This window comes from Drosophila subpulchrella, unplaced genomic scaffold, assembly GCF_014743375.2.
Source record: "Drosophila subpulchrella strain 33 F10 #4 breed RU33 unplaced genomic scaffold, RU_Dsub_v1.1 Primary Assembly Seq354, whole genome shotgun sequence".
NCBI classification, from domain to species: Eukaryota; Metazoa; Arthropoda; class Insecta; order Diptera; family Drosophilidae; genus Drosophila; species Drosophila subpulchrella.
Genome location: NW_023665577.1, coordinates 2,001,481 through 2,023,255, shown reverse-complemented (window position 1 = coordinate 2,023,255; position 21,775 = coordinate 2,001,481). Strand labels below are relative to the sequence as shown.

At 41.7% G+C, this 21,775-nt stretch overlaps 5 protein-coding genes across 9 annotated transcripts; 2 read left to right on the top strand and 3 right to left on the bottom strand.

Moving 5' to 3' along the window:
• Positions 1-693: 693 nt before the first annotated feature.
• On the top strand, positions 694-2,841 carry LOC119559966 (aldo-keto reductase family 1 member A1). The gene is made up of 5 exons (XM_037873202.1): positions 694-881; positions 1,228-1,408; positions 1,781-1,908; positions 1,975-2,534; positions 2,597-2,841. The coding sequence occupies exons 1-5, from the start codon at positions 810-812 to the stop codon at positions 2,643-2,645; spliced, it is 990 nt and encodes a 329-aa protein (XP_037729130.1). The 5' UTR covers positions 694-809; the 3' UTR covers positions 2,646-2,841.
• Positions 2,784-7,434, bottom strand: LOC119559965 (transmembrane protein 245). Of its 4 annotated transcripts, XM_037873198.1 has the most exons (9): positions 7,207-7,434; positions 6,562-7,108; positions 5,716-6,321; positions 5,120-5,660; positions 4,702-4,904; positions 3,915-4,324; positions 3,707-3,859; positions 3,497-3,526; positions 2,784-3,006 (listed from the first exon to the last, which is right to left on the bottom strand). In XM_037873198.1, the coding sequence occupies exons 2-9, from the start codon at positions 7,084-7,086 to the stop codon at positions 2,847-2,849; spliced, it is 2,628 nt and encodes an 875-aa protein (XP_037729126.1). In that variant the 5' UTR covers positions 7,087-7,108; positions 7,207-7,434; the 3' UTR covers positions 2,784-2,846. The 4 variants fall into 4 exon arrangements, 3 of the variants coding, with proteins under 3 accessions (XP_037729126.1, XP_037729128.1, XP_037729129.1); XM_037873200.1 differs by lacking the exon at positions 7,207-7,434 and having other exon boundaries at positions 2,847-3,006; positions 4,702-4,892; positions 6,562-7,086; XM_037873201.1 differs by lacking the exon at positions 7,207-7,434 and having other exon boundaries at positions 2,847-3,006; positions 4,702-4,880; positions 6,562-7,086.
• Positions 7,435-7,829: 395 nt separating this feature from the next.
• Positions 7,830-8,404, top strand: LOC119560134. The gene is made up of 4 exons (XM_037873485.1): positions 7,830-7,866; positions 7,923-8,050; positions 8,109-8,204; positions 8,265-8,404. Exons 1-4 carry the CDS (start codon positions 7,860-7,862, stop codon positions 8,319-8,321), a joined length of 288 nt encoding a protein of 95 aa, XP_037729413.1. The 5' UTR covers positions 7,830-7,859; the 3' UTR covers positions 8,322-8,404.
• On the bottom strand, positions 8,210-9,257 carry LOC119560133. Of its 2 annotated transcripts, none has more exons than XM_037873483.1 (3): positions 8,770-9,257; positions 8,472-8,549; positions 8,210-8,413 (listed from the first exon to the last, which is right to left on the bottom strand). In XM_037873483.1, exons 1-3 carry the CDS (start codon positions 9,226-9,228, stop codon positions 8,285-8,287), a joined length of 666 nt encoding a protein of 221 aa, XP_037729411.1. In that variant the 5' UTR covers positions 9,229-9,257; the 3' UTR covers positions 8,210-8,284. The 2 variants fall into 2 exon arrangements, 1 of the variants encoding a protein (XP_037729411.1); XR_005221009.1 differs by having other exon boundaries at positions 8,351-8,413; positions 8,663-9,257.
• Positions 9,258-10,002: 745 nt separating this feature from the next.
• LOC119560332 (probable multidrug resistance-associated protein lethal(2)03659) lies at positions 10,003-15,015 on the bottom strand. The gene is made up of 9 exons (XM_037873722.1): positions 14,939-15,015; positions 14,341-14,426; positions 13,975-14,280; positions 13,670-13,878; positions 12,034-13,610; positions 11,525-11,970; positions 11,189-11,454; positions 10,201-11,130; positions 10,003-10,142 (listed from the first exon to the last, which is right to left on the bottom strand). The coding sequence occupies exons 1-9, from the start codon at positions 15,013-15,015 to the stop codon at positions 10,098-10,100; spliced, it is 3,942 nt and encodes a 1,313-aa protein (XP_037729650.1). The 3' UTR covers positions 10,003-10,097.
• Between the last annotated feature and the right edge of the window lie 6,760 nt (positions 15,016-21,775).

Genomic DNA, 21,775 nt, shown 5'->3' with positions numbered 1-21,775 from the left:
TCTGCCTTAATGATACAAGACTATTCTTAACCCATTCAGTACTTATACAAAATGCCGAGTTTTTGTGAAAATCTACTTATTAAACTTTTTTCACGTCTTGAAAACTAACATTTTTTTTATACTAAAAGTTTATACAAACACAACCCAGATTTTCACGAAAATTCGGCTTTTTTAATAAGTACTGAATAGGTTGAAAGAAGACATGTATTATTCAAACGGAATTTAAATGACCTTTCCATTAATACCAAAATGTTTATGTAGTAAGTTTAAATTATAAGTGTATTTAACTTTTGTTTCGTCAAAGCACTTATGCCGACTAGTGTAGGTGGGCCGGCATTAGGAATGTGAAAAATATATCAATAGATCAATATATCGATATTTTCGAATTAAAACAAATATTTCAAGTTTTTATAAATGTATACAATATATTGAACAGTATGTTTTATATTATATAAAACTATACATTTCAGAACCCAAGTTCCATTGTTAGTAATTTAAGTCTTTAACTCACCTATGTACGTGTTCTATAGTTTTCAATATGATTATTACAATTTCTTTTGTTTTTTTTCCTTATAAAAATAACCAAAAAATTAATTTAACTAAAAATATATTAAAAATACTCGATATATCGATACTTGCGGTAAATATTTATTCCATACGATATTTTTTGTATATCTCCACAACCATAGCCGGTGAATGGGGACGACGTAAATTCTTGTTTTGTTCCAATCCAATCATTGAAGCAACAGGTTGTCCAGCAGCTTCTGCAGTTAATCTCAGCAATACAAATACTCAAGAAATAAAGTAAAATGGTCAGCGCCAAGTTCCTAACGTTCAACAATGGAGAGAAGATGCCCGTAATTGGCATCGGCACCTGGCAGGTAATTACAATCACGATTTTTTTGTAAAATCAATAAATTACAAGTAAGTGGTAAATGGATTCTTGTCAATATTTTTCAACTAATGAACGACCTGAAAAAAAAGCTGACACGTCATTTAAATCTCTTGGAGTTTCCGATGCAATCACAGAATTTGTTTGTTCTGCCGGGCTTGGACCGGTTTTAAAAACAAACAATAAACCTTTATTCATATGCAGCTGGGCTAATGGGTTTGACTTTCTCTGGTCTGGGATCAAAAAAAGCCAGGGTCTATTAGTAGTATAGATACACTCTACGTATGTATATATAATCACAGCCACTAAACCACATAAACATCACCACACTATAGGCATCCGATGAGGAAATTGAAACCGCCATTGATGCGGCTTTGGAAGCTGGTTATCGTCACATAGACACGGCGCCAGTCTACGGAAATGAAAAAGCCATCGGAAGGGTCCTCAAACGTTGGCTGGACGCCGGGAAGGTCAAGCGGGAGGAGCTGTTCATTGTGACCAAGGTGCCACCTGTTTGTGAGTAAATTGTACTGATGTTATTCTGTTTACGTTTTTGTTGACAGATCTCAACTATCTATAATACCTAAAAACTTGTCCTCGAAAAGATAATAATGATAGCCCTCCGAATCAATTAACATTTCACCATAACAATCTTGATGTTCTGGAAAAAATCGGCTCAACAAGATAAGAATATGCCATTGTTTGTTTTTCCAGAACACAAAAATAAAATTTGTGAACATTCCAATTTTGAATTTTAAAATAGGTTTATTATCAGCGTTTTTATATGAAGGATGAATGTAATCTTAAAAATTATTTTAGTTACATATATCAATCTAGAAAAAAATAAATAATTTGCATTCTCCATACGTAAATTACTCCTCCTTCTAGCCAACCGCCCCCACGAGGTGGAGCCGACCATTAAAAAGTCGCTGGAGGATCTGCAGCTGGAATACGTGGACTTGTATTTGGTGCACACTCCCTTTACCATCCTTATCAACGAGGATGGCAGCTTTAAGGTAGTTTGGCATAGACATTTTTTGTACATACATGTATAACATTTATATCTTCACCTTGATTTTAAGGTTGGCGAGGATGGCCTGATGGAGGTCGACGTGACTACCAATCACGCCGCCATCTGGGTGGCTATGGAGTCTCTGGTGGAGAAGGGTCTGACAAAATCCATCGGCGTTTCGAACTTCAGCAAGGATCAGGTTGCTCGCCTGCTAAAGAACTGCAAGATCCGGCCGGCCACAAACCAGATCGAACACCATGTTTATCTGCAACAGCGTGATCTGGTCGATTTTTGCCAGTCCGAGAAAGTGACCGTAACCGCCTATTCCCCCCTGGGATCCAAGGGAATCGCCAAGTTTAACGCAGGTGCCGGTATCGTGAGAGATCTGCCAGATCTAATGGACATCCCAGAGGTCAAGGAGATTGCCGCCGCCCATGGCAAGACGCCAGCCCAGGTGCTGCTCCGTTGGATAATCGATACTGGCGTGGCCGCCATTCCCAAGAGCACGAATCCGGATCGCCTTAAGCAGAATCTGGATGTTTTTGACTTTGAACTGACGGCGGAGGAGGTGGCCAAGTTGTCCAGCTTGGATAAGAACATTCGCGTCTGTGACTTCGCTTTCTTCCATGGGTATGAATACGTAACATTGTTATATTGGCTATATTTTAAGCCATTCCATATTTTTCTTGCAGTGTGGAAAAACATCCGGAGTTCACCTTCAAGAATCAGTACACCAACTAATCAGCCTAACACTTTTAAAAGGCGTAAAAAATAAGGATTTATATTTTTATAAAATATGGGCAGTATTTTACGATCATGTTGCACTTATCGTAAAGCTTTCCATATTACGAATATTTTAAACCACATTATATCCACGAATATATTTCAACACTCTGTATTTAATGTTATCTACACTTCATAAATTATCGAAATTCAAGCTCTTTATTGCTTTTCCTTGGCGTTCAACAGGTGAAATGTTTTGGTTTTGGTTACGATTTTTAGCTCAACAGGTTTTCCCCCTGCCACAGACTTTCCATCTGTAACATCGTTCGGTTTCGTTGTTCTGTCGTTAATGGTTTCGTTGACCCTACAGGCGATTGAGCTGGAAAATAACTTTCAAATTAAAAAAAGCTTGCATTCAGCGTGGGTTAAAATTAGTATAGAAATATATTTGCAACACATTTTGTATCTAAGATTAAACAAATCACAAGTTTACATTAAGCAATTAGTAGCGAGCACGATATCGGTACTTAACGGCTTTGGAAATGTTTCGCGACTACAAACAATTCGAGGTACACATTGTATGTAAAATCATTAAGATTGATACCAGAGATATAAGGGGCGATTGCTGTTCAGACGGAATCTTGAATACTTAAAAATTTTAGTACAAGATAGAACCAAATTGGAAAGCGAAGAAGTTAGCAACTGAGAAACTATCAACAATAGTCAAAGGAAAATTGCAGCCTAACTCTAGGGTATGATATTCGGGCCAATCTCATTTTGATTGTCAGGTATTTGGCCATACAGCTTATGTTAGTTTGCAGTTCGAGTATTAAAATGAAATTCGTAGTTTTTGTCCCATGCCAACTCACGTGGTGCGTGTCTCCTCATCAGTGCTGTTCCTGGAATATATTAAGATAACTTCATCAATTGATGATACACATACGAAGAGAAGAAATCTATTCAAAGCAAGCCAGCAAAATCACTCACTTTAATCCATGGGCAGCACAAGTCTAATAAAGTTCATACTTTGCATGCAAATCAAACAAATTCATCGAAATCGCTGCTTAAGTCTAAGTTACCTGGGATCTTGATGGCTGCGCATAGCCAGAGTGGCCACCTCAAAGAGACCGATGAAGAAGCAAAGCATCAAGGGTCCGAAGATAGCACCTTGCCAGCCGATCCAATACATGCCTCCGGCTATGGCCAGACCATTCAGGTACGGATGTCCACCACTAGTAAGTCGAAAATGAAAACCTTAAGCCTGTGCGGTTAAAAAAATGGACTCACCCTTTGAGGTCCGCATATATGGCCGTTTCAAAAGATGAGGGCACAAAGAACTGAAGCAGGAACAGTATAAGTCCTGCATAAAACCGGTCCTGGGCCAGCCAGAGCTCTAAAAAGGCTGGCACCGCACACCAGTAACTGCCTAGAAAAGGAGCCGCTGCCAGCATGGCCGCCAAGGCGGAGGGTAGGAATACTATCCGGGCCCCAAAAATCGTGTGCACCAACCAGGTGAACAAGCCCGTAAATGTGGAGCACCGGAACATGGAAATTAGGACCACGGTAATTGAATTCTCCAGGGCATCGGCAATTTTTATCCCCGAACTTGAGTAACCCAAGTACTTGGTGATCTGCAGCGGCGCGTACTTCTCCTGACTGCTTGAGAGCAGATAGAACAGGGCCGTGAAGAATACAATCTAAATAGAGTAGTATTTAAATTTCTTTCTAAGATTACAATTTTGCTACTCTAAATTGATAATTCAATTTTTAGAAATGGTTACAGTTTCTGAATTTTTTAACAAAATTAATTTGAATAATCATATAAAATCATTTAAATGATACTCCAAATCGTCAATATGCTTTTAGAATATGTTTGAAATAACATTTATAACTTGTATTAAAGATACCATATGGTAAGGAACATGGATGTCAATACAAAAAGTCTGTTCAATATCTTAAATGCTTTAAGTATAGTGAGGACCTTTAGGATACCTAACATTTTCCTTCTAAGCTATCTAATTTAATGAATATCAATTTAAACTGTAGTTGTAATGCGACCTCTTTTTACACTTACCATGTCCAATATAAATTCAATGCACGCCTGTCCACCAGACAGCACTAGCGATAGAATTTCTCCGGTCACGCTCATGATCATTGAAAGATTGGTTCGAATGATGTGCCACAAGGACTCGGCAACCTCGAGGATCGTCTGCGTGTTGCTCTGCGCCCAGCCGATAATGCCCTGTTTTGCCACTAAAACTAGCTCTTTAAAATGTCCTTGGTTAAATAAACGGCCGTTGGTTAGCAGATGCAACACAGAATGAGTTATTTCGTAGACGCAAACGATTGTTACGGGATGGATAAAGCGAGCAAGATCTCAACAAAAGCCCTTTAACCCATACATAAGCCCCGAAAATGAACTCAAAAATAAATTAGTAAAACGGGACGAAAAAACATAGAAAGAAGCCCATACCAGGTTATCGAGGTCTTACCTGGGTTGTCGACGATTTCCCCAAATGTACTCTTCAGCGCATCCGTTGGTACCCGCGGACCGTACGAGGTGCCCGCCTTGTTAAAATCGATCCAATACTGGATGAGTCTGTCCCACACGTCGAGGATCTGCTCCTTCAGCTTGGTGGCGTGCACCTTGTCAGCATCCGCAAGCCAGTCGTCAATGTAGGTCTCGATTTTGCGGCGACCATAGTGGTGTGCATTGTCTAAGGCATCATCGATTGACGATTGCATGTTCGCTGGCAAGATATCAATTAGCTCAGGCCGATCTGTGATCGTCTTGTTAATTAGATCCTTGCCCAGGTAAGCAACCTCAATCGTCTCCGAGTATATGTTCACGCAAAAGAACACGCTCAGAAATACGATGATGAGCAACATAAGAATGATCATAAGGATGGAAGTTACTGATTCCACAGAAGACTTCAACGAGTCCCGCACGATAGTATTGATCTTGTAGTTCAGTTCCAGAACGCCAGGCAGGCACAGCGGCAGCACGGCGGAGTGGTGTTCGATGGCCCACGACTGCAATGGTTATGACATTATCTTTATAAAGTATAAGTAGTTTTACAAAACTCACTCGCAGTGTTGCGTAAACTTCACTGATTTTGTTACAAACAAACTGGGTAATTCCCGTGTACGCTCCCACTGTGTAAATGAGGTGCAGGAATACTGGAATAGCAGCTAGTATAAACATCCACACGTTGCGATAAAGGAAAGTGCCCAGACAGGCGTAGAACAGGAGCTTAAAGAACGTATCGCTCTGGTGGCCTGGCGCATCCGTTCCCGGCTTGGCATCAAATGTGTCCGTGGAGTCGACCGTGTCGCTCAGCGAGATGTCCTCCACATCCGACTGCAGACCCGGACTTAGTGGCTCATTGTGGGTTCTGCCGCAAATGCTAAAGTTGCTCAGCGATCGCTCGAAATCGTTCTTGTCGAACAACTTTTGCAAGCGATGCAAGTAGGATCCCGAATCATCAATCGTCTGCAGATGATACGCCGTAGAGGCTGTTACATAGGCCATGACCAGCAAGAAAACCGGCACCTGGAGGGCGCCAAGGAAGCTGCTCAGATAGCCAGCCACGGCTATCCACATGGACTGACCGGCGACCACGAAATGAGCGCTGTTATCTGGCGTCCAGAAGAAGTGCACACAGGTCAAGTACACCACAACCAGGGAGATAAGCTGTAAAATAAAATAAGAAATAAGAAATAAGAATTTGAAGTATCATGAGTCCATTTTGCTAGGTCTTTGGCTTTCCCCCATTCGAATGAGACGCTTCGGTCCACTATCAGAACACCAATAAACATAGAAATCATCTGTGAGCCCCGGAACAAGAATAATGCTTAATTTCTGACCGGTTTTTGAATGTTTAAATGTACCTCGCACAATGACTCACTATTGAAAAATCGACCAACTACATACCACGTACACGTTGAGGAATCCGATAATTTGAACGAACAGGCCGTGCGAAAAGGTTATCCAGTGCCAGAGTGCCAAGAGGAAGCCCTTGGGCGCGTACAGGACCAACAGCTTGATGCACCCGGCCACTCCGCATCCGGCGAGGAGGAGTTGCCAGTGCTCGCAGAGCCATCCGATCAGCAAGCGGCCGCAGTGCTCGGTGGCCTCCAACGGGGACAGGCATATAGAAACCAGAACGTTGGAGTCGCGTTCCTCCAGGCGCTGGAACCAACCGTTCACGCTCTCAGCCAGCCGCCGTTTGAACGGGAAGAGCACGGCGCCCATGAGGAAGGCCCACAGCAGCGGGCGGACGAAGGGTCCGAGGATGAAGCAGACGGCCACGAAGGCCCCCACTCCAGCGGCGATCAGGAAGTTGTACATGGCAGCGCGAAAACTCTCATGGTTCTGGGACCTCATCCGGAGCAGTCGATTGAGCACACTGTCGAAAGACCGGTCTCTCCGGATAGGAATCGGTTCGGATCGATTCATATTTTCTTTGTTTTAGTTTCAGCTAGAATGGGTGCAATGTTATTATGGAAAAACCGGATTAGAGCTCCGTGACCATGTGGGGGGCACACCCGAATTACTATTTTCGGAACGGAAACTCACTTTTGATGATTTTGCGTAGTGTTCCTGTGGTCAGCAACAGATGATTGGCATCGGGGACTAGGAGGGATTCCGGCGGAAGTGGCGGAGTTAGTATTTTCCGCACCTGGATGTGGACATCGGGATCGGGCGGCAGCAGCTTCCCACTCGCTTTTTGAGGGGCGGGGGAGCGGGCACACATAAACAAAAATACGTCGATTCTGGCAATTACGTCAGGCGGGCAGGGCTGTGAAGGGAGACGCTGTGCAACACTGGCAGAATGCCGATACACAGTGGACGCCCGCTACGCGCACTAAAATATTGGAGCGATACAAAATATATTGAGTTTTTAAAAATATTTTTATTGCTTATTTTGTAAACATTAATTTCAATAGCTATAAAACGATTATAGCAAATTATATTCTGTAAAAATTTTAATTTCGTACCAATACTAGCCCAAAATATATGTTTAACTGTTTTATAATACATATGACGTTTCGGTTTTAAATAAAAGTTTTCTTGCGTTTTTCAAAAATTCAGAACGATTAAAAAATTGATAAGTTTGTATTCCCAAAACGATAGGATGAATAAACTGTAACAGTTAACGAGAGCTCACTGTTATCACAGCGTTCGACGCTTTCCAGCACTGTTCCTATTCAAAACAAAAAATAGACGCCATGGAAGGTAAGCGGGAATATTTTTTATTATTATTATAAAAATACACTGTTCATTACTTGCAGGTTTATCGCTGCAGCAGTTGCTCGATTTGCAGAACATCCAAAAGGAGTTGAACAGCAACAAGGACGCATACTTAAAGACCTACCGCCAAGTCTTGAAACAGAAATTCAGAACGGAACTAAACAATTTGGTATGTTGTGGTACCATCTCTATAGCGCAGCAATATAAGTATATATCAAATCCCGCAGGTTCGGGCCGATTTCAACATAGTAAAATCCGAGTTGAAAGTTCCCCAACTACCGCCCCTTCCTATCGAAGACGAGACAACGACATCCACAACACAGGTAAGTTTGTATAATTCGGCTTTGGCAGTCTTTATATTTAATAGGCACATTCACTAACAGATTAGCGCCATAGTGAAGGACTACGACTTCACCAGGGACTGTTTGTCCTTGCTGTAGGACTGCTCCGATCGATCCTTGGTGCTGTTCAGCCAATATCCATGTAGCACGCGATATGTGTGCTGCAGACACTCAAACGATGGGGATTGGCTCTGGGAATAAAGAGCAGTGTCGTTAGAATAAGGATAATGAAATCAGAAAAGTACTCACATTGAAAAGGGTTACAATGGGCCGTTTCTTGAACAGGCTCCCTTTCGTTCGTAATATCAGCATGTACTTCACGTCCAACTATTAGCGAAATAGAATAAAAATCACATAATTAAACAGTTAATAACGTATTTTAAATCAATCTTCTTGAATATCTTGATTAATGAGTAGAATACAGCATTTATACAAATTACCCATCGATTTTCCAGGGCATGTTTTGATAAATGAGTTCACATCCTCTCAGAATTTAGAATGACATAATTTAGTAATATAGCAAGTTCGATATGTGTGCAGTTCCTACATCTTCAATGACTTCGTTCAGCACTATGTCCTGAATGTGTCCTCTCTGGACGCACGAGACCGTTTCCCTGCCGAAAGACCGCACCGTCTCTATCTGAAGGGGCATGTCCCAGCTGTAGAACAGTCGCTCCGCCTGCACCAAGTTAAGAGTCGAGCGGAGCATCAGGATGGCCACGGCAACGGTTGTAACCAGAGGGTACAGAATGCGGGGCTGGAGGAAGTGTACTTTTCTGTCCTCAAATTCGCAGACTACGACAAAGTAAGCGATGGCCAGGAAGACGAGCAGCAGCAATCGGCGCAACTTGCGCTGCAGTTGGACCCCATGCTGCCGGTTCACCAATTCGATGCGGACCGCGTCGCCGTCACAGTGTCTGATGCACAATTCCAAATCCGCATCCACGGAACCGGCATACTTTGCTTGCCGGCTGTAATATCTGTGGATCGTTACTTGGGGTTCCATTTTTGAGCTCTGTGTAGCTTACAGCTGAAACAAACGTTTACGCTTATGCGATACTATCGTTGTTTCGAAAAATGTGGCTACGATTTTTTGGCTGTTCAGACAGAAGGTGCTTCTGCAACAGCGACCAAATTCCGCAACAGCGCCATTTTCTTCCGTAAGAAGAACATGTAGACATGTAGAACATGAAGAGTTACTAGAACTCACATGCTTACACAGAGAAAAAAAGGCTTCCAAAATAGAGAACAAAGTTTATAAATTAGGAAAGGTTCAATCAAATACTGTAGGTAATAACGAAAATTCTTTAACTACGATAAAATGTTCTTAAATCAAATACCAATATTTTAGAAATATTTTATATATCTTGAAAGCAATATACATTTCAAAACGCGCTTTTCTTAAGAAACATTTCAAATTCAAAGTCGCTACCCCTCTACCCGCTAGGACACTCTGTAATCTAAATTAATTTAAGGTTAAGAACAACAAGAATTAGTATTTTTGTTCTTAAATTTGGTCTGCGTTTTCCCCTCTCAGTGCAAGAAATTTTCCGAATGACTGCTTTTTTTTAATCAAGACATATTTATTTCAATTTTTAAGCAAGTGAGAGTACTGTAGTTTCACGCAGAATATATACAAAATGTTTTTTATAGTAGTGTGTTACCGGGCAGTCTTCCTGCGACTAACATATAAGACAAAAGATAAATTTATCTAAATCATTATTAAAAATATTAACTTAAACAGAAACTAAAAATAACATTAACTAAAATTTCAAATTTAGGTCGATTGATAGTCGGTTGAGATTGTTGTGATTGAGTTGAGATTGATTTGATTTATTTAAAACATAATTTTATAAGCTAAACGTACAAAAGTACTCAAGAAAAAAGGCTTCCTTCCAGATTCTGCGCACTTTCAAAGGCCTGAAATAAATAATGAATAAGGTATGGAGTTATAACTTTAAGAAAAATTTACACTTACTTTTTGAGCTGTTTTCTGAAGGCCGTCGTATGAAGCCTGACCCATCTGTTTGACCATGTCGTGAAACACCTTAGAATCTGCTGCCGTCAGAAGCTCAAAGGGTGTCCCAAACTCCACAGCTCTTCCAGCATCCATGACCAGTACCTTGTCCAAGTCCATTATGGTGTGCAATCGGTGGGCTATCGTTATGACAGTGCACTCCCTGAACTTGTTCCGAATGGTGGCTTGAATTTGAGCGTCCGTCTGGGGATCCACATTGGCCGTGGCCTCGTCCATCACGAGGATTCTATTATCCCGCAGAATGGCTCGTGCCAAGCAGACCAACTGGCGCTCACCCACACTAAAGTTGGATCCTCCCTCGGTGATTTTGGTCTCTAAGCCAGTTGGCAAATTGGCCACCACGTCCTTAAGCTTCACTTCCTTCAAGGAGTGCCACAGCTTTTCATCACTGTACTCGTCGAAGGGGTCCAAGTTATATCGCATTGTGCCGGAGAACAGAACGGGTTCTTGGGGAATAATCGAGATCTTTCTACGCAAGTCGTGCAGACCCATGTCATTAGTGTCCCTCTGGTCTATGAGTATGGATCCATCGTTGTAGGACAGTCGGAAAAGGGCGTTTATCAGCGAGGACTTGCCCGCGCCAGTGCGTCCTACGATGCCTATCTTTTCCCTTGGGTTGATCACGAAACTTAGTGACTTGAGCACGTTTTCAGCCTTTGGATCCGGAATATAGCGCAGGCTCAGCTCATCAAGTACTATTTTCCCTTCCTCTGGCCAGGACTGGGGTGGCTTTTTATCCGCCGGAGCTTCCAAGGCTCCCTCTGGCTCAATGTCCTCGTACTCAAGCACTCTCTCCACGGAAATCATTGTGGTCTCCAACTCGGCCGACTGGCGGACAGTCCACTGTACTGAGCTCGTCAGACCCATGACCTGGCAAAGATTTAACGAATTAATATCCTAAGTTGAAGCAATTTTGCATGGCTTTTACCTGGGTTATGGCCAGACCAACATCGGCTCCACTGACAGGCGGATAGATGAAAAAGCCGAGTGTGACGGTCGCTACATAGAGCACACAGAACATGTCCATCCAATAACCAAAGGCGCGCGAGGTGCTGATGAACATATATGCAGCGGAACTATGCATATCTTGGTAGCTATCGAACTCCGCCTCCAAAATGCTCTCAGCTCCAAAGGCTCGAATGGTGGAGAGACCAGTAAGAGAAGCAGCAAAATGAGAGTATACCGGTGCTCGACCTGTTAAAACAGGATAGGTTTTAAGAGGTATCCCTTCGTATTAATGCACATTCCGTTAGATATTACTCACTACTAGCTTCCAAGCGTTTTAAATCCCTCGAAGTTTTAAGGTAAAAAGTGCGCAGGTGATAGAAGACAACACCAATCGCGAGGGCGGGCAGGAGGAATAAAGGATTAACAATGGATATGACAACTATACTGCCGGCGAGAGCGAGGAAGTCCTGGATGACGGTCATCATTATATTCGGCAGCATCTCATCCACTTGCCCCATGTCCTTGGAGAACCGATTTAGGATACCACCCGAAGGGTTCGTGTTGAAAAAGTACATGGAGGCTCGACATACTCCCCGAAACATGGCTTTGTGCAACTGAACAGAGGCCTTCATTGCCAAGTTGAAGAACAAAAAGGATCGTTTCACGGTCACAACAATGGTTAGCACTGTAATCAGCGTAAATATATAGGTGTCTTGCGTTACATCTTCCGCTCCCTTAGAACTGTCAGCTGTCCTTGAGACCCTAGAGTAGAAAAAGTTAATATTTTGAATTTTCAGGAATACTAATTATATCAAGACCACTTACCAGGGCGACAGAAAGTAATCTCCCAGCGAGGCTAGGCCCTGGGAGCCCAAAGAGAAGCTTATCATCACGACGAAGGGTAGGAGTCCGCCACCTGCCTTAAAGTAATCGGTGCACACTGCCAGGACACTGCGACCCATCTCTTTCCGGTCAAGGTTGATCACCTGTTTCTCCGGGGCATCCTCTGGACAGGATTCCGCATTTGAAAGGACAGATTTTACACTGCTGCGCCGGTGATCTGTGATACTGGGGGCTCTTGATAGCTCTACCGCCGGCTCCTCGTGAGTTTCCGGTTTAACCAGTATGCTGCCAAAGTCCGCGCCCGATTTTAAAAGCTCCTCATAGGTGCCCAAGCCGCTAACCTGACCCTTATCCATGATCACTATTTGATCGGCTTGCTGCAGAAACTGCAGCTGATGGGTCGCCAGAATGATGATGCAATCTCGCAGGTAGCCCCGCATGCAATGCTCGAAGAGATGGCGGGCCACATTGGAGTCCACCGCACTGAGTGGGTCGTCCAGCAAGTAGATGGAGGCCTGCCGGTAGACTGCCCTGGTCAAACTGATTCTCGCCCTCTGGCCGCCGGACAGGGAAGCTCCGCGGTCTCCTACTGTGGTTTTATCCTTGAGCGGAAGCAGCTCAAAGTCTCGTTCCAGAGCGCATTCCTTCACCACCGCATCATACCGTCGACGGTCCATGGGCTGGCCAAAGAGGATATTCTGGCGCACGGTGCCGGAGAAAAGCCACGGCTCTTGGGAGGCATAGGATATGGATCCATTAATCTTGATCTCGCCAGATTCGGCGCGCAGCTCTCCCAGAATGGCTTGGATCAGACTGGATTTTCCGGAGCCAGTGTGACCCACAATGGCCAACAAAGTGCCAGGAGATACCTGCAGGTGTACTCCGCTTAGTGTGTAATCCGTTGCGCTGCCATCCCACTTGGCTCGAAGTCCCCTTATGGATAAACGCGTCTTTGAATGAAGGGGTTCCTCAGTAGTAATGACGCCATTCGTCGTTCCTAAAAGCTTTTCCTCAGCCTCCTGGAGATCTTTTATGGTCTGAGTATTTTCTTTTGTGTCATTCGAGGTTTTTGCTTGTGCACATAGAAAAAACTTCTGCAATCGCTTGATGGAAACTAGGGTCTCCGCCGTCTCCGTCATTCCCCATGAGAAATAAGTGGTCATATTGGTGTTCACGACGTTGTAGTATGCGGTTATCAGAAAAGCCACTTCCGCTGTGAGGAACTTGCCCAATAACACAAAACCCACCAAACTGAGGAAGATGGATACGCGAGCGAGGAACTTGTTGAAGGACGAGAGGGTGCCCCTTATATAGGCCACGTGCCGGATGGTATTTATCTCCTTCCTGCGGGCGTAGGAAACCAACCGCTCGAAGGGAAGCTCCCAGGCGTACATTTTGATCACCTGCATACCGGAAATGATCTCAGTCATTATCCGCATTCGTTTGTCCGTCCGGAGAGCGGTCTGCAGTCGCATCGCCGATATCTTTTTGCCCAAATACATCTGCAGGGGTATGAACAATAGCATGAAAGACATGCCAAAGACGGCGGCTATTCCAATCTGCAAAGGAACTTAAAATTGAAATAACTTATTGGGGACAATAAATTCAGACAACTCACCTCTTGGTGCATAAGATATGTTACCACTAGCATCTGAAGTGGGGCCAACCAAAGATAGTGTGTAAATTGAAGAAAAGTGTTCATGCGGCCTAGGTCGTTGGAAATTAAATTTATTATGTGCCCTGACGATATTTCGCCCAAAGTCGTCTTGCTAAGTCGGAGGCTCTTCCGATAGGTCATGCTGCTCAGAGCCACCCGAATCTTAAAGCCTGCAAAACTTTAACTTAAGTAAGGCATAGCTAAGGATACATGTGTGTTTAAAGAGAACCCCAAAAGGGAAAAAGTCAAAGTGAAAGTCTACATACCTAGATGATTGATGGCGAAAGTGTAGGGGTGCTTGATCATTGTGGTGAGGGCGGAACACAATATCATTAAGGCCGCGTAGGCATATGCTGGCTCAAAGGAATCCGAGTCGTGGTTAAAAGAAGATATAAGCTTTACCAGAAAAATGGGTTGCACAGTTGAAATAACCTCCAGAACGAAGAGAACTACGCCAAGGAATCCGAAATACCAGCCGAATACCCGCAATAGCACCCTCATCAAACTGGCCTTCTCCTTGTGAGTCTCCAGTTCTTTCTCCCAGGCACTGGATAATTTGTTGCCAAGGATCTCTTTAAAATAGATATAATTACTCCCAAGGTTAAATGTAAACAAAAAATAGACCATCTTACCCGACTTGTGTTCTTTTAAGGCCCTGTAGAGGTCCTTTATATCCAAAGTGACTTTTTGACCCTTTTTAAAAGTGGGTATGGTATACCTAAGTTAAGATTGGTATGGGTCTTTCCATGTTAAACGTGACACGCATTTTGGGGTCACCCCTCGGAAAATTTCAAAAATTGTTGTTTAATTTTAAATCCAGTATTAGTAATTTTGGATTATTTTAAGACTTTTAGTCTTAAGCATATTATTTAGGTCTTAAGCATATTAAACAGTAACAGTTTCACAGTTATTTAATAATCGAGTCTCGAGTTATCCATTTTTGTACCCGATACTCGTAGAGTAAAGAAGTTTATGGTATTCTTGGGAGGATAAAGTGTCGCAATCAGAGTCAGTCTAACCGATCGATTTAGGAAAATATTAGCATGCCGACTTTAAAGATTCTTGCGCAGCGCAAGTCTACAAGTCAATAATCACTGCAAGGGTATAAAACTGATAAGAAAGGATTTGGTTCCTCCGTCGAAAAAAAAATAAAATTTTTTAGAGGGGTGACACCAAGTTGCGTGCACGTCATGGTATGACCCGTTATGTCACATATTTACACTATCTTACCAATAACTTAATACCGAAAAAATGTTCGATCGCTCTCTCGGATTCTCCGGGAGATCCTCAGCTCTTAACGACTGCATTTTATTAATGTATTTAATTACTCATTTTCAAGCACCAATCCGTCCGCGCACCAAAACGTTCTGCAAGTTCATAACCAGCGAAGAGTTGAGTGACTATTGGATTCTAGTGCCGAATTTGCGGCAGATAAGAAAGATAAGATTTAGTTTACAGGTTTAAGTGGTTATTTAGCCGGTAGTATATCAAAAATACAACTACTCTTCAAAAATAAATATTGTCTGAAGAGGAGTTTTATCTAGACTTTATTGCATCTTAGGATTACAGTCAAAGTTCCACGACTCGAACTTCTCTAACTCGAATTTTTCTCAAATTTGTACTCAAAGATTTCATAGAACTCTGTCTCAGTAAGTTTAATTTTCATAACTGACACTTTTTCTTTAATTTTATTTTTGAATTTTTCCTTGGGGCAATCATTAAAATTACCCAAACAATAACTCCAATTAAATGGTAAAATGTCTTGACGATCGCACATTTAACATACAAATAATAATTTTCTTTCTGTTTTTACTTAAAATATTACAGTGCAAGAACTTATTTTCTTGAGTATAATATTAATCTTTTATACCTGAAAAATGTTCCTTAATATTGGAATCTACATTTACATTTATGTACATGTGATGCTTCTTAAAGCTAACTTAGACTAAAATTACCAACTAAATGGCATGCGTGTCGATGATTTACTTTTTAAGGATTCATTATGAAAATTGCGCAATGCCTTAATCTTACATTAAATATGTTTAGTTTCATTTTCTGCACACATAAATCCATCACGTTTAAGTGTAATAATATTTTTTTAAAGTTTAGTGCGTGGAGGTTGAGAATAAGATTATATTTTTTGTGCCTACCCGAATTTTTAAAAATATTTAGCATCTCAACATCTACAGCTTAAGAAAAGGATTTTTAAATCTTGTAATTTTTACCAATACTGAAAATTTCAAAGCTAGCATACGATAGCTTACGTTGAGATACCTCAACGCTAACAGTAAAAAAGTACTTTCCAATTTTATAATGAGTCTTCCACCTGTTGATGTCCTGATGGAGTTGAGTTGGTGATGCTCAACCAACTACTATCCACTATTGCGGTTGCTTCGCACTTGTTGGGTGTGTTGAAAAATCGAAGTTAGCTTCAAGTAACTTCTGAGTCACTTCTGGACGATAGAAAGACGATAGTACACATTTTACAAAAACAAAAAGAGTCGGGATCGCGAAGAAGTTACTTCTGAGACACTTCTGCGCGATAAAAAGACGATAGTAGTGAGTGAAACACCCGATAAAAAGAGGTCGCGGTAATTTTCCGTTACCCCTTTTTTTCTGAAAATTTTTTGGGTCTTCCGTTGACCCACGCCGTTATTTTTCGACCGAGCGTCATTTCGTTGCGTGATTTGTCTGTGGACCGTGCGGTTTTGTATCAAATTTGTGCGTTTTAAAAATATAGCTTTGTTTTTTTCTAAAAGTTTTTAATTGCTTAACATACTTAAATGTCCCCCCCGTGCTTATCGTGAGCTGTACGATTATTTAAATCTTTTTACGGACAAGCTAGCTGTGGACATTACTCAACGTGTAACTGCGGAGAAACCCAGGCATCCAACGATTCTCAACATATTTCCTTGTTAAAGGTAATGCATTCTACTTTATTTTTACTTTGAACAAAAAACAATGTTTGTTTCTGTTTCTTTTAGAAATGGTTATTAATAAATTTCTTATGTCGACGGAGCTGGACCTAAATAACATTGTTCAGCAAAATTTCCTACATGCCAGGCACCGTGTATACAAGCGGACAAAGCACGTATACAAAAAATAAATGCAAAATGTTAAAAGTAAAAAAAATATGTTTTTATTCAAGATTTTCCAATTGGGAAAGACTCTTCTAGGTATCTTCTACAAGCATATGTAAAGTCACTTTTGAGTGACTTCCATAAGTGACTACGGCGACACTTCCAGAAGTTACTTCGGCGATCTCGCATTCGGATCGCGGAAGTGACTCCCGTCGGGAAAAAATTCTAGGAGTGACTTCGGTCGATCCCGACCCTTTTTTGTTTTTGTAAAATGTGTACTATCGTCTTTCTATCGTCCAGAAGTGTCTCAGAAGTTACTTCTTCGCGATCCCGACCCTTTTTGTTTTTGTAAAATGTATACTATCGCCTTTCTATCGTCCAGAAGTGATTTGGAAGTTACTTCTACGCGATATATGTATATTTTGTTTTTGTAAAATGTGTTCAATCGCGTTTCTATCGCGCAGAAGTTACTAAGAAGTGACTTCTGGACTACAGGCGATAGAAATATCGGCCTTTTGCTTGCAGTGTGGCGCGCAGCGCGCTGAAGCCTGAAGTTTCTCTGTTTTGCACTGAGAATCTTTGCCGCAGCAGCAAAAAAGCGCGCCGAAGCTGATAGAAAAAAGACCCGAAGACTCATGCCGAAGTCATACGAACATCTACGTTATACGTGAGCGAGCAGAGGATGGGCACTGCCCTTTAATATCTTGCCATAATGCTCCTTCGCCATTTTCTGCAGCAGAAGTTGATATTCTCAAAGATATAGCCGCTTTGTTGTCTCCCTTTAAAGACGCTACCCTTTCTGTGTCTTCCAATATCAAGGTGTTAGTGTTATAATACCTGTAATATGCGAACTGCAGCACAAAATCAAAGAAATTAATTTGGAAACAGCAGAGGGAAAACTTGTCTTTGAGTTCATCAAGACTAGACTCGGGGAAAGACTTGCAGCGTATGAAACACGCACTATACCCAGAATTTCCACCATTATAGATCCCCGTTTCAAAAAACAGGGATTCCTTAGTTCATCGAATGCAGAAGAAGCTGCTAAGGCTGTTCAAGATGAGCTGTTCAGCAGAAGGTCCGCGAATCCACATCAGCCAACCCCAACACCAGAACCAACACGATTTTCGTTTTTAAAAGTCAAAGCGCAAAGTAAAGTGCACTTTTCCTGGGCAGATGCCATCATCTTATTGAGGCAACACATAGAAAAGGAAAACCAACCAGAAAAATGCGACCCACTTACGTATTGGGAGGTAAGAAATAATTCATTAATTAATTACATTAATATATTTTTCCGATATTTATTGTAGAAATGATCCTATTTTAGATGACTACCGATGGTGAAGCATTTAAGACATTGGCCAAAAAGTTTTTGTGCGTTCCCGCATCTTCGTGTGAATCGGAAAGGGTTTTCAGTAAAGCTGGCCAACTAATAAGCGACCGTCGCACACGGCTATCATCGACCGCTGTCGATAAAATTTTGTTCTTAAACAAGAACATACATTTAAATATAATAGAATAATGGGCTTTCTTTTCAGTATTATTATTATTTCACACGTTAACGATCTCACATGAATTTATTTTTTTGTTAAATATTTTTAATTTCAAAAACTACTAAGTAATTAATAATTATGTAAAAAAAACATAATAAAAAATGTATATCAAATGAAATGAAATATTTGTTTATGTTAGGCATGTTTGAAACTTTATGAACAGTTTTTGTCAAGAACTATTTTTTTTTAATTTCGGACATTATTTAAATTTAAAATAAAGCTTAAATCAAATAGAAACACTCGTGTAATTAATTTTTTTTTTTAAACTCCTAACTCCCAACTCCCAACTCCCAACTCCCAACTCCCAACTCCCAACTCCCAACTCCCAACTCCCAACTCCCAACTCCCAACTCCCAACTCCCAACTCCCAACTCCCAACTCCCAACTCCCAACTCCCAACTCCCAACTCCCAACTCCCAACTCCCAACTCCCAACTCCCAACTCCCAACTCCCAACTCCCAACTCCCAACTCCCAACTCCTAACTCCTAGCTCCTAACTCCTAACTCCTAACTCCCAACTCTAAGTCCAACTGTAGCCCTAACTCTAACTCCAATTGAACTATAATTTTAACTCTAGAATTAGAGTTGAAGTTTCGCCAAAAACATCGAAAACATCGATGTCAGCCAACATCGATGTTTCTCCACCTCTAATGGGCAGAACATTTCCCTATGCTCACTAGATATCGATTGTTATTCGATTGTTGTACAAGATTCTATAGCAGCACGCCTCGATCGATCGATAGCTTTTACCGCAGACTCAAACCAAAGCTATGACCAGTGCTGCCACTTGCGCGCCCAAATCGAATTATCTATTCAAATCAATCAAACTGCGCATAAATAATAAAAATGTGCGTTAATAATCGTAAATGCATTTCATTCACCGTTACTCGTACGTTTTACGGCCATACTTTGCATGTGAATGAAAACGAGTTTGTTAAAATCGAAAATAATAAATAAAATGCATATAATATGCTGCTTAATTGAATTCATTTTAAATTTACTGCCTCTTCACATGCAAATCCGGATTGCAGATTATTCCCCCGTGCTGGAGGGCCAACGAATTGCCCGACTTGGAACGCACAGATCCATCAATTAATGTTAGTTAGCTGATTCGTTTGGTTTCTGTGTCAACTAGCTGACCTTGATATATTTTCACGATGGCCGATCAATGTTCAAACACGAACGCCTTGCGCAATTTCTAATGTCTCTCTTGTTTTTATATGCGTACTAAACCCCATCTTCATCGCATCTTCGTCAGCTTCGCCATCGTCGTCAGTTTGCGTCTTCTCTGGATTTTTAGGTGATCGAGCTGGCCGCTGATCGATTTGGTCGGAACTTGCTCGCAAAGCAATCGACACATTTGTCGGTAGAAATGGCGCTGAATGGGAAGTCCAGTCGCAGTGTTAATTCGATGCTTTATTGTTTTGAATATTTTTCTAAACGCACGGGCATCTCTATTTGTGTGCATGTGCTAAAACGAAATTGGCAGGTCTTGAACGGGTTGAGTTATAATCACGGGTTCGTTGGGGGGCGGGTGTCAGCAGAATGACTCGAGTAACGGTTTATTATTCTTGCCTGTCTTTGGTATTTCACACTTTCGATTGCATTGCCTCAGACCAAAAATTCCTCGATAATGCAAAGGTGAGAATGATTTGCAGAATCGGAAAATGCCACTTGACTTAACCGTTATTTAATAATCAGAAAAGCACCAGCAGAAACAACAATGGTGTGTGTACACTGAGAGACAAAGAGTATAAATGGTTTCATATTATCTTCATTTGATAGCAATGTTATATAGCACTACTGAAATATTTTTTAAAAAGTATTTTAAATATAAATTAATCAAAACTAATACGTTATTTTTAAAATATTCTAGATTCTAGGAAATTAATTTTGAGCGGTGCTCAAGTGTTGCAATGCTACGTGGCGGCTGCTTTTGTGGCTTCGAGGGCTTTTGAGACTCCGGCACCGCGAAATCAACCCATCAATCATCTGGGGTTGCACAACTGCAGGCTCGGACTTGGATCAACTGCAGCTTTTCCCAGATGATGATACTTCCCCACCCAAGTGCTCATTAGCCCAAGTCCGATGTAGAATCTATTTCCTTCACGTGCTTTAATCGTTTCGGTAATTTCTCGAGATGCGCAACCTTGAACTCGGGTTTTTTATTATCGCCAAGCGCGGATAAGGCCAATAATACTAACGAGAGTCCGAAAACAAGCGCCACAAAGAGCTGGAACGGAGTCACAAAAACACTCCCAAGCTCGGCCCAATAAACAATGGCTTTGGCCGGCGATCGACACCCACCAGATGCCAAAATTGAACGCGGTCCATCTGCGTGGCATCATTACGATCGTCACCCAGCTCGTCCGATTGAGCCTCGAATTGAAGTCAATGTTTCTGGGCCGAAGGTTGTGCCATTAAGCATACGCCGCGTGTGCTCGCAAAAAGCCAAAACGCTGGGAAGCGCCTCGGCAAAAAGTCATTGTACTCCTGCGCCGGAAGAGGCTGAAAAAACCAGGCGGTTCCGGCCATCGAGTGGCTGTTTATTTTGGTCGATCGATGGTCAACATAAGTCGGCTAAATGGAACATGCTAAATTGATCGGCAGTTTCAGCCAAGATCTTTCAACTTTTTGTGAGTGCATAATGCACTTGGAAAAATTGGCATACTTAAATCATTGTGCACTTCCATTAATTAAGTTTATTAAATTTATGAATATTTTGAAGATTGGGTTAACATTTTAATTTGTATGTAAATTTTTGCTCACACTCAAGGTCTTATTTGGTTATAAAGTGCTCATTAATCTCGTTTTTTAGTTCAACCAAGCGATAGGGCGTGGCCTGCAGGCACCTAAACTAATGACGCAAACAAAAATGTTTGTGGGTAAGACTTCCATTTCAACATATTTTTACGTGGACTGCGTTCTTAACTACATAACTCAATAAATAACAAAGACTCGAACAGCGACAGCCTCACCATTTTAAGAATCATATAATGGAAAATTTTAGATTCATGGGAAAATTTGCCAAAACAATTCCGTTCTAAGACAACCTTTACCCTCCATATAAGGCATAAACATCTCATCTAGCATAAACATGATCAATTTATCGGAACTTTTCGGCTGGTCATACAGCCACTAGAAAAGCCCTTGAGAAGACTGTATTCATATTTTCCCCAATTTGGAAGAAGCGTGTGTCGCATCTGTTAGATGGGATCAGCAAAGGGCTACCAGTTATGCATATTCATCGTCTCCCCCGCCAACTGTTTGCACATGCTAATTTGTCGCGGCTAGATTACATGGTCAGTTACGTGTTATTCGGTTAGAATTCCGCAAAAAGATCTTGTACTCCGCGGCCATGCAGCGGACTTTGAGACGAGAAATGCAAATGTTTGCTTTGTTGCATTGCTTTGGGTTTTTTGTCGAAAAACGCACTG

Bases quoted from the DNA above. Each gene is read 5' to 3' on its own strand.
- LOC119560332 (XM_037873722.1), bottom strand. From the start codon at position 15,015: ATGCAGTCGTTAAGAGCTGAGGATCTCCCGGAGAATCCGAGAGAGCGA. The intron at 14,427-14,938 runs GTAAGATAGTGT...ATCTTAACTTAG, and splicing joins TTTTCGGTATTAAGTTATTG to GTATACCATACCCACTTTTA. The intron at 13,611-13,669 runs GTGAGTTGTCTG...GTTCCTTTGCAG, and splicing joins CATATCTTATGCACCAAGAG to ATTGGAATAGCCGCCGTCTT.
- LOC119559966 (XM_037873202.1), top strand. From the start codon at position 810: ATGGTCAGCGCCAAGTTCCTAACGTTCAACAATGGAGAGAAGATGCCC. The intron at 882-1,227 runs GTAATTACAATC...ACCACACTATAG, and splicing joins TTGGCATCGGCACCTGGCAG to GCATCCGATGAGGAAATTGA. The intron at 2,535-2,596 runs GTATGAATACGT...TTTTTCTTGCAG, and splicing joins GACTTCGCTTTCTTCCATGG to TGTGGAAAAACATCCGGAGT.
- LOC119560134 (XM_037873485.1), top strand. The intron at 8,051-8,108 runs GTATGTTGTGGT...CAAATCCCGCAG, and splicing joins GAACGGAACTAAACAATTTG to GTTCGGGCCGATTTCAACAT. The intron at 8,205-8,264 runs GTAAGTTTGTAT...ATTCACTAACAG, and splicing joins CAACGACATCCACAACACAG to ATTAGCGCCATAGTGAAGGA.
- LOC119559965 (XM_037873198.1), bottom strand. From the start codon at position 7,086: ATGAATCGATCCGAACCGATTCCTATCCGGAGAGACCGGTCTTTCGAC. The intron at 3,860-3,914 runs GTGAGTCCATTT...TCGACTTACTAG, and splicing joins ATATATGCGGACCTCAAAGG to TGGTGGACATCCGTACCTGA. The intron at 3,007-3,496 runs GTGAGTTGGCAT...GTTATTTTCCAG, and splicing joins GATGAGGAGACACGCACCAC to CTCAATCGCCTGTAGGGTCA.
- LOC119560133 (XM_037873483.1), bottom strand. From the start codon at position 9,228: ATGGAACCCCAAGTAACGATCCACAGATATTACAGCCGGCAAGCAAAG. The intron at 8,550-8,769 runs GTAGGAACTGCA...TTTCGCTAATAG, and splicing joins TGAACGAAGTCATTGAAGAT to TTGGACGTGAAGTACATGCT. The intron at 8,414-8,471 runs GTGAGTACTTTT...CTTTATTCCCAG, and splicing joins CCATTGTAACCCTTTTCAAT to AGCCAATCCCCATCGTTTGA.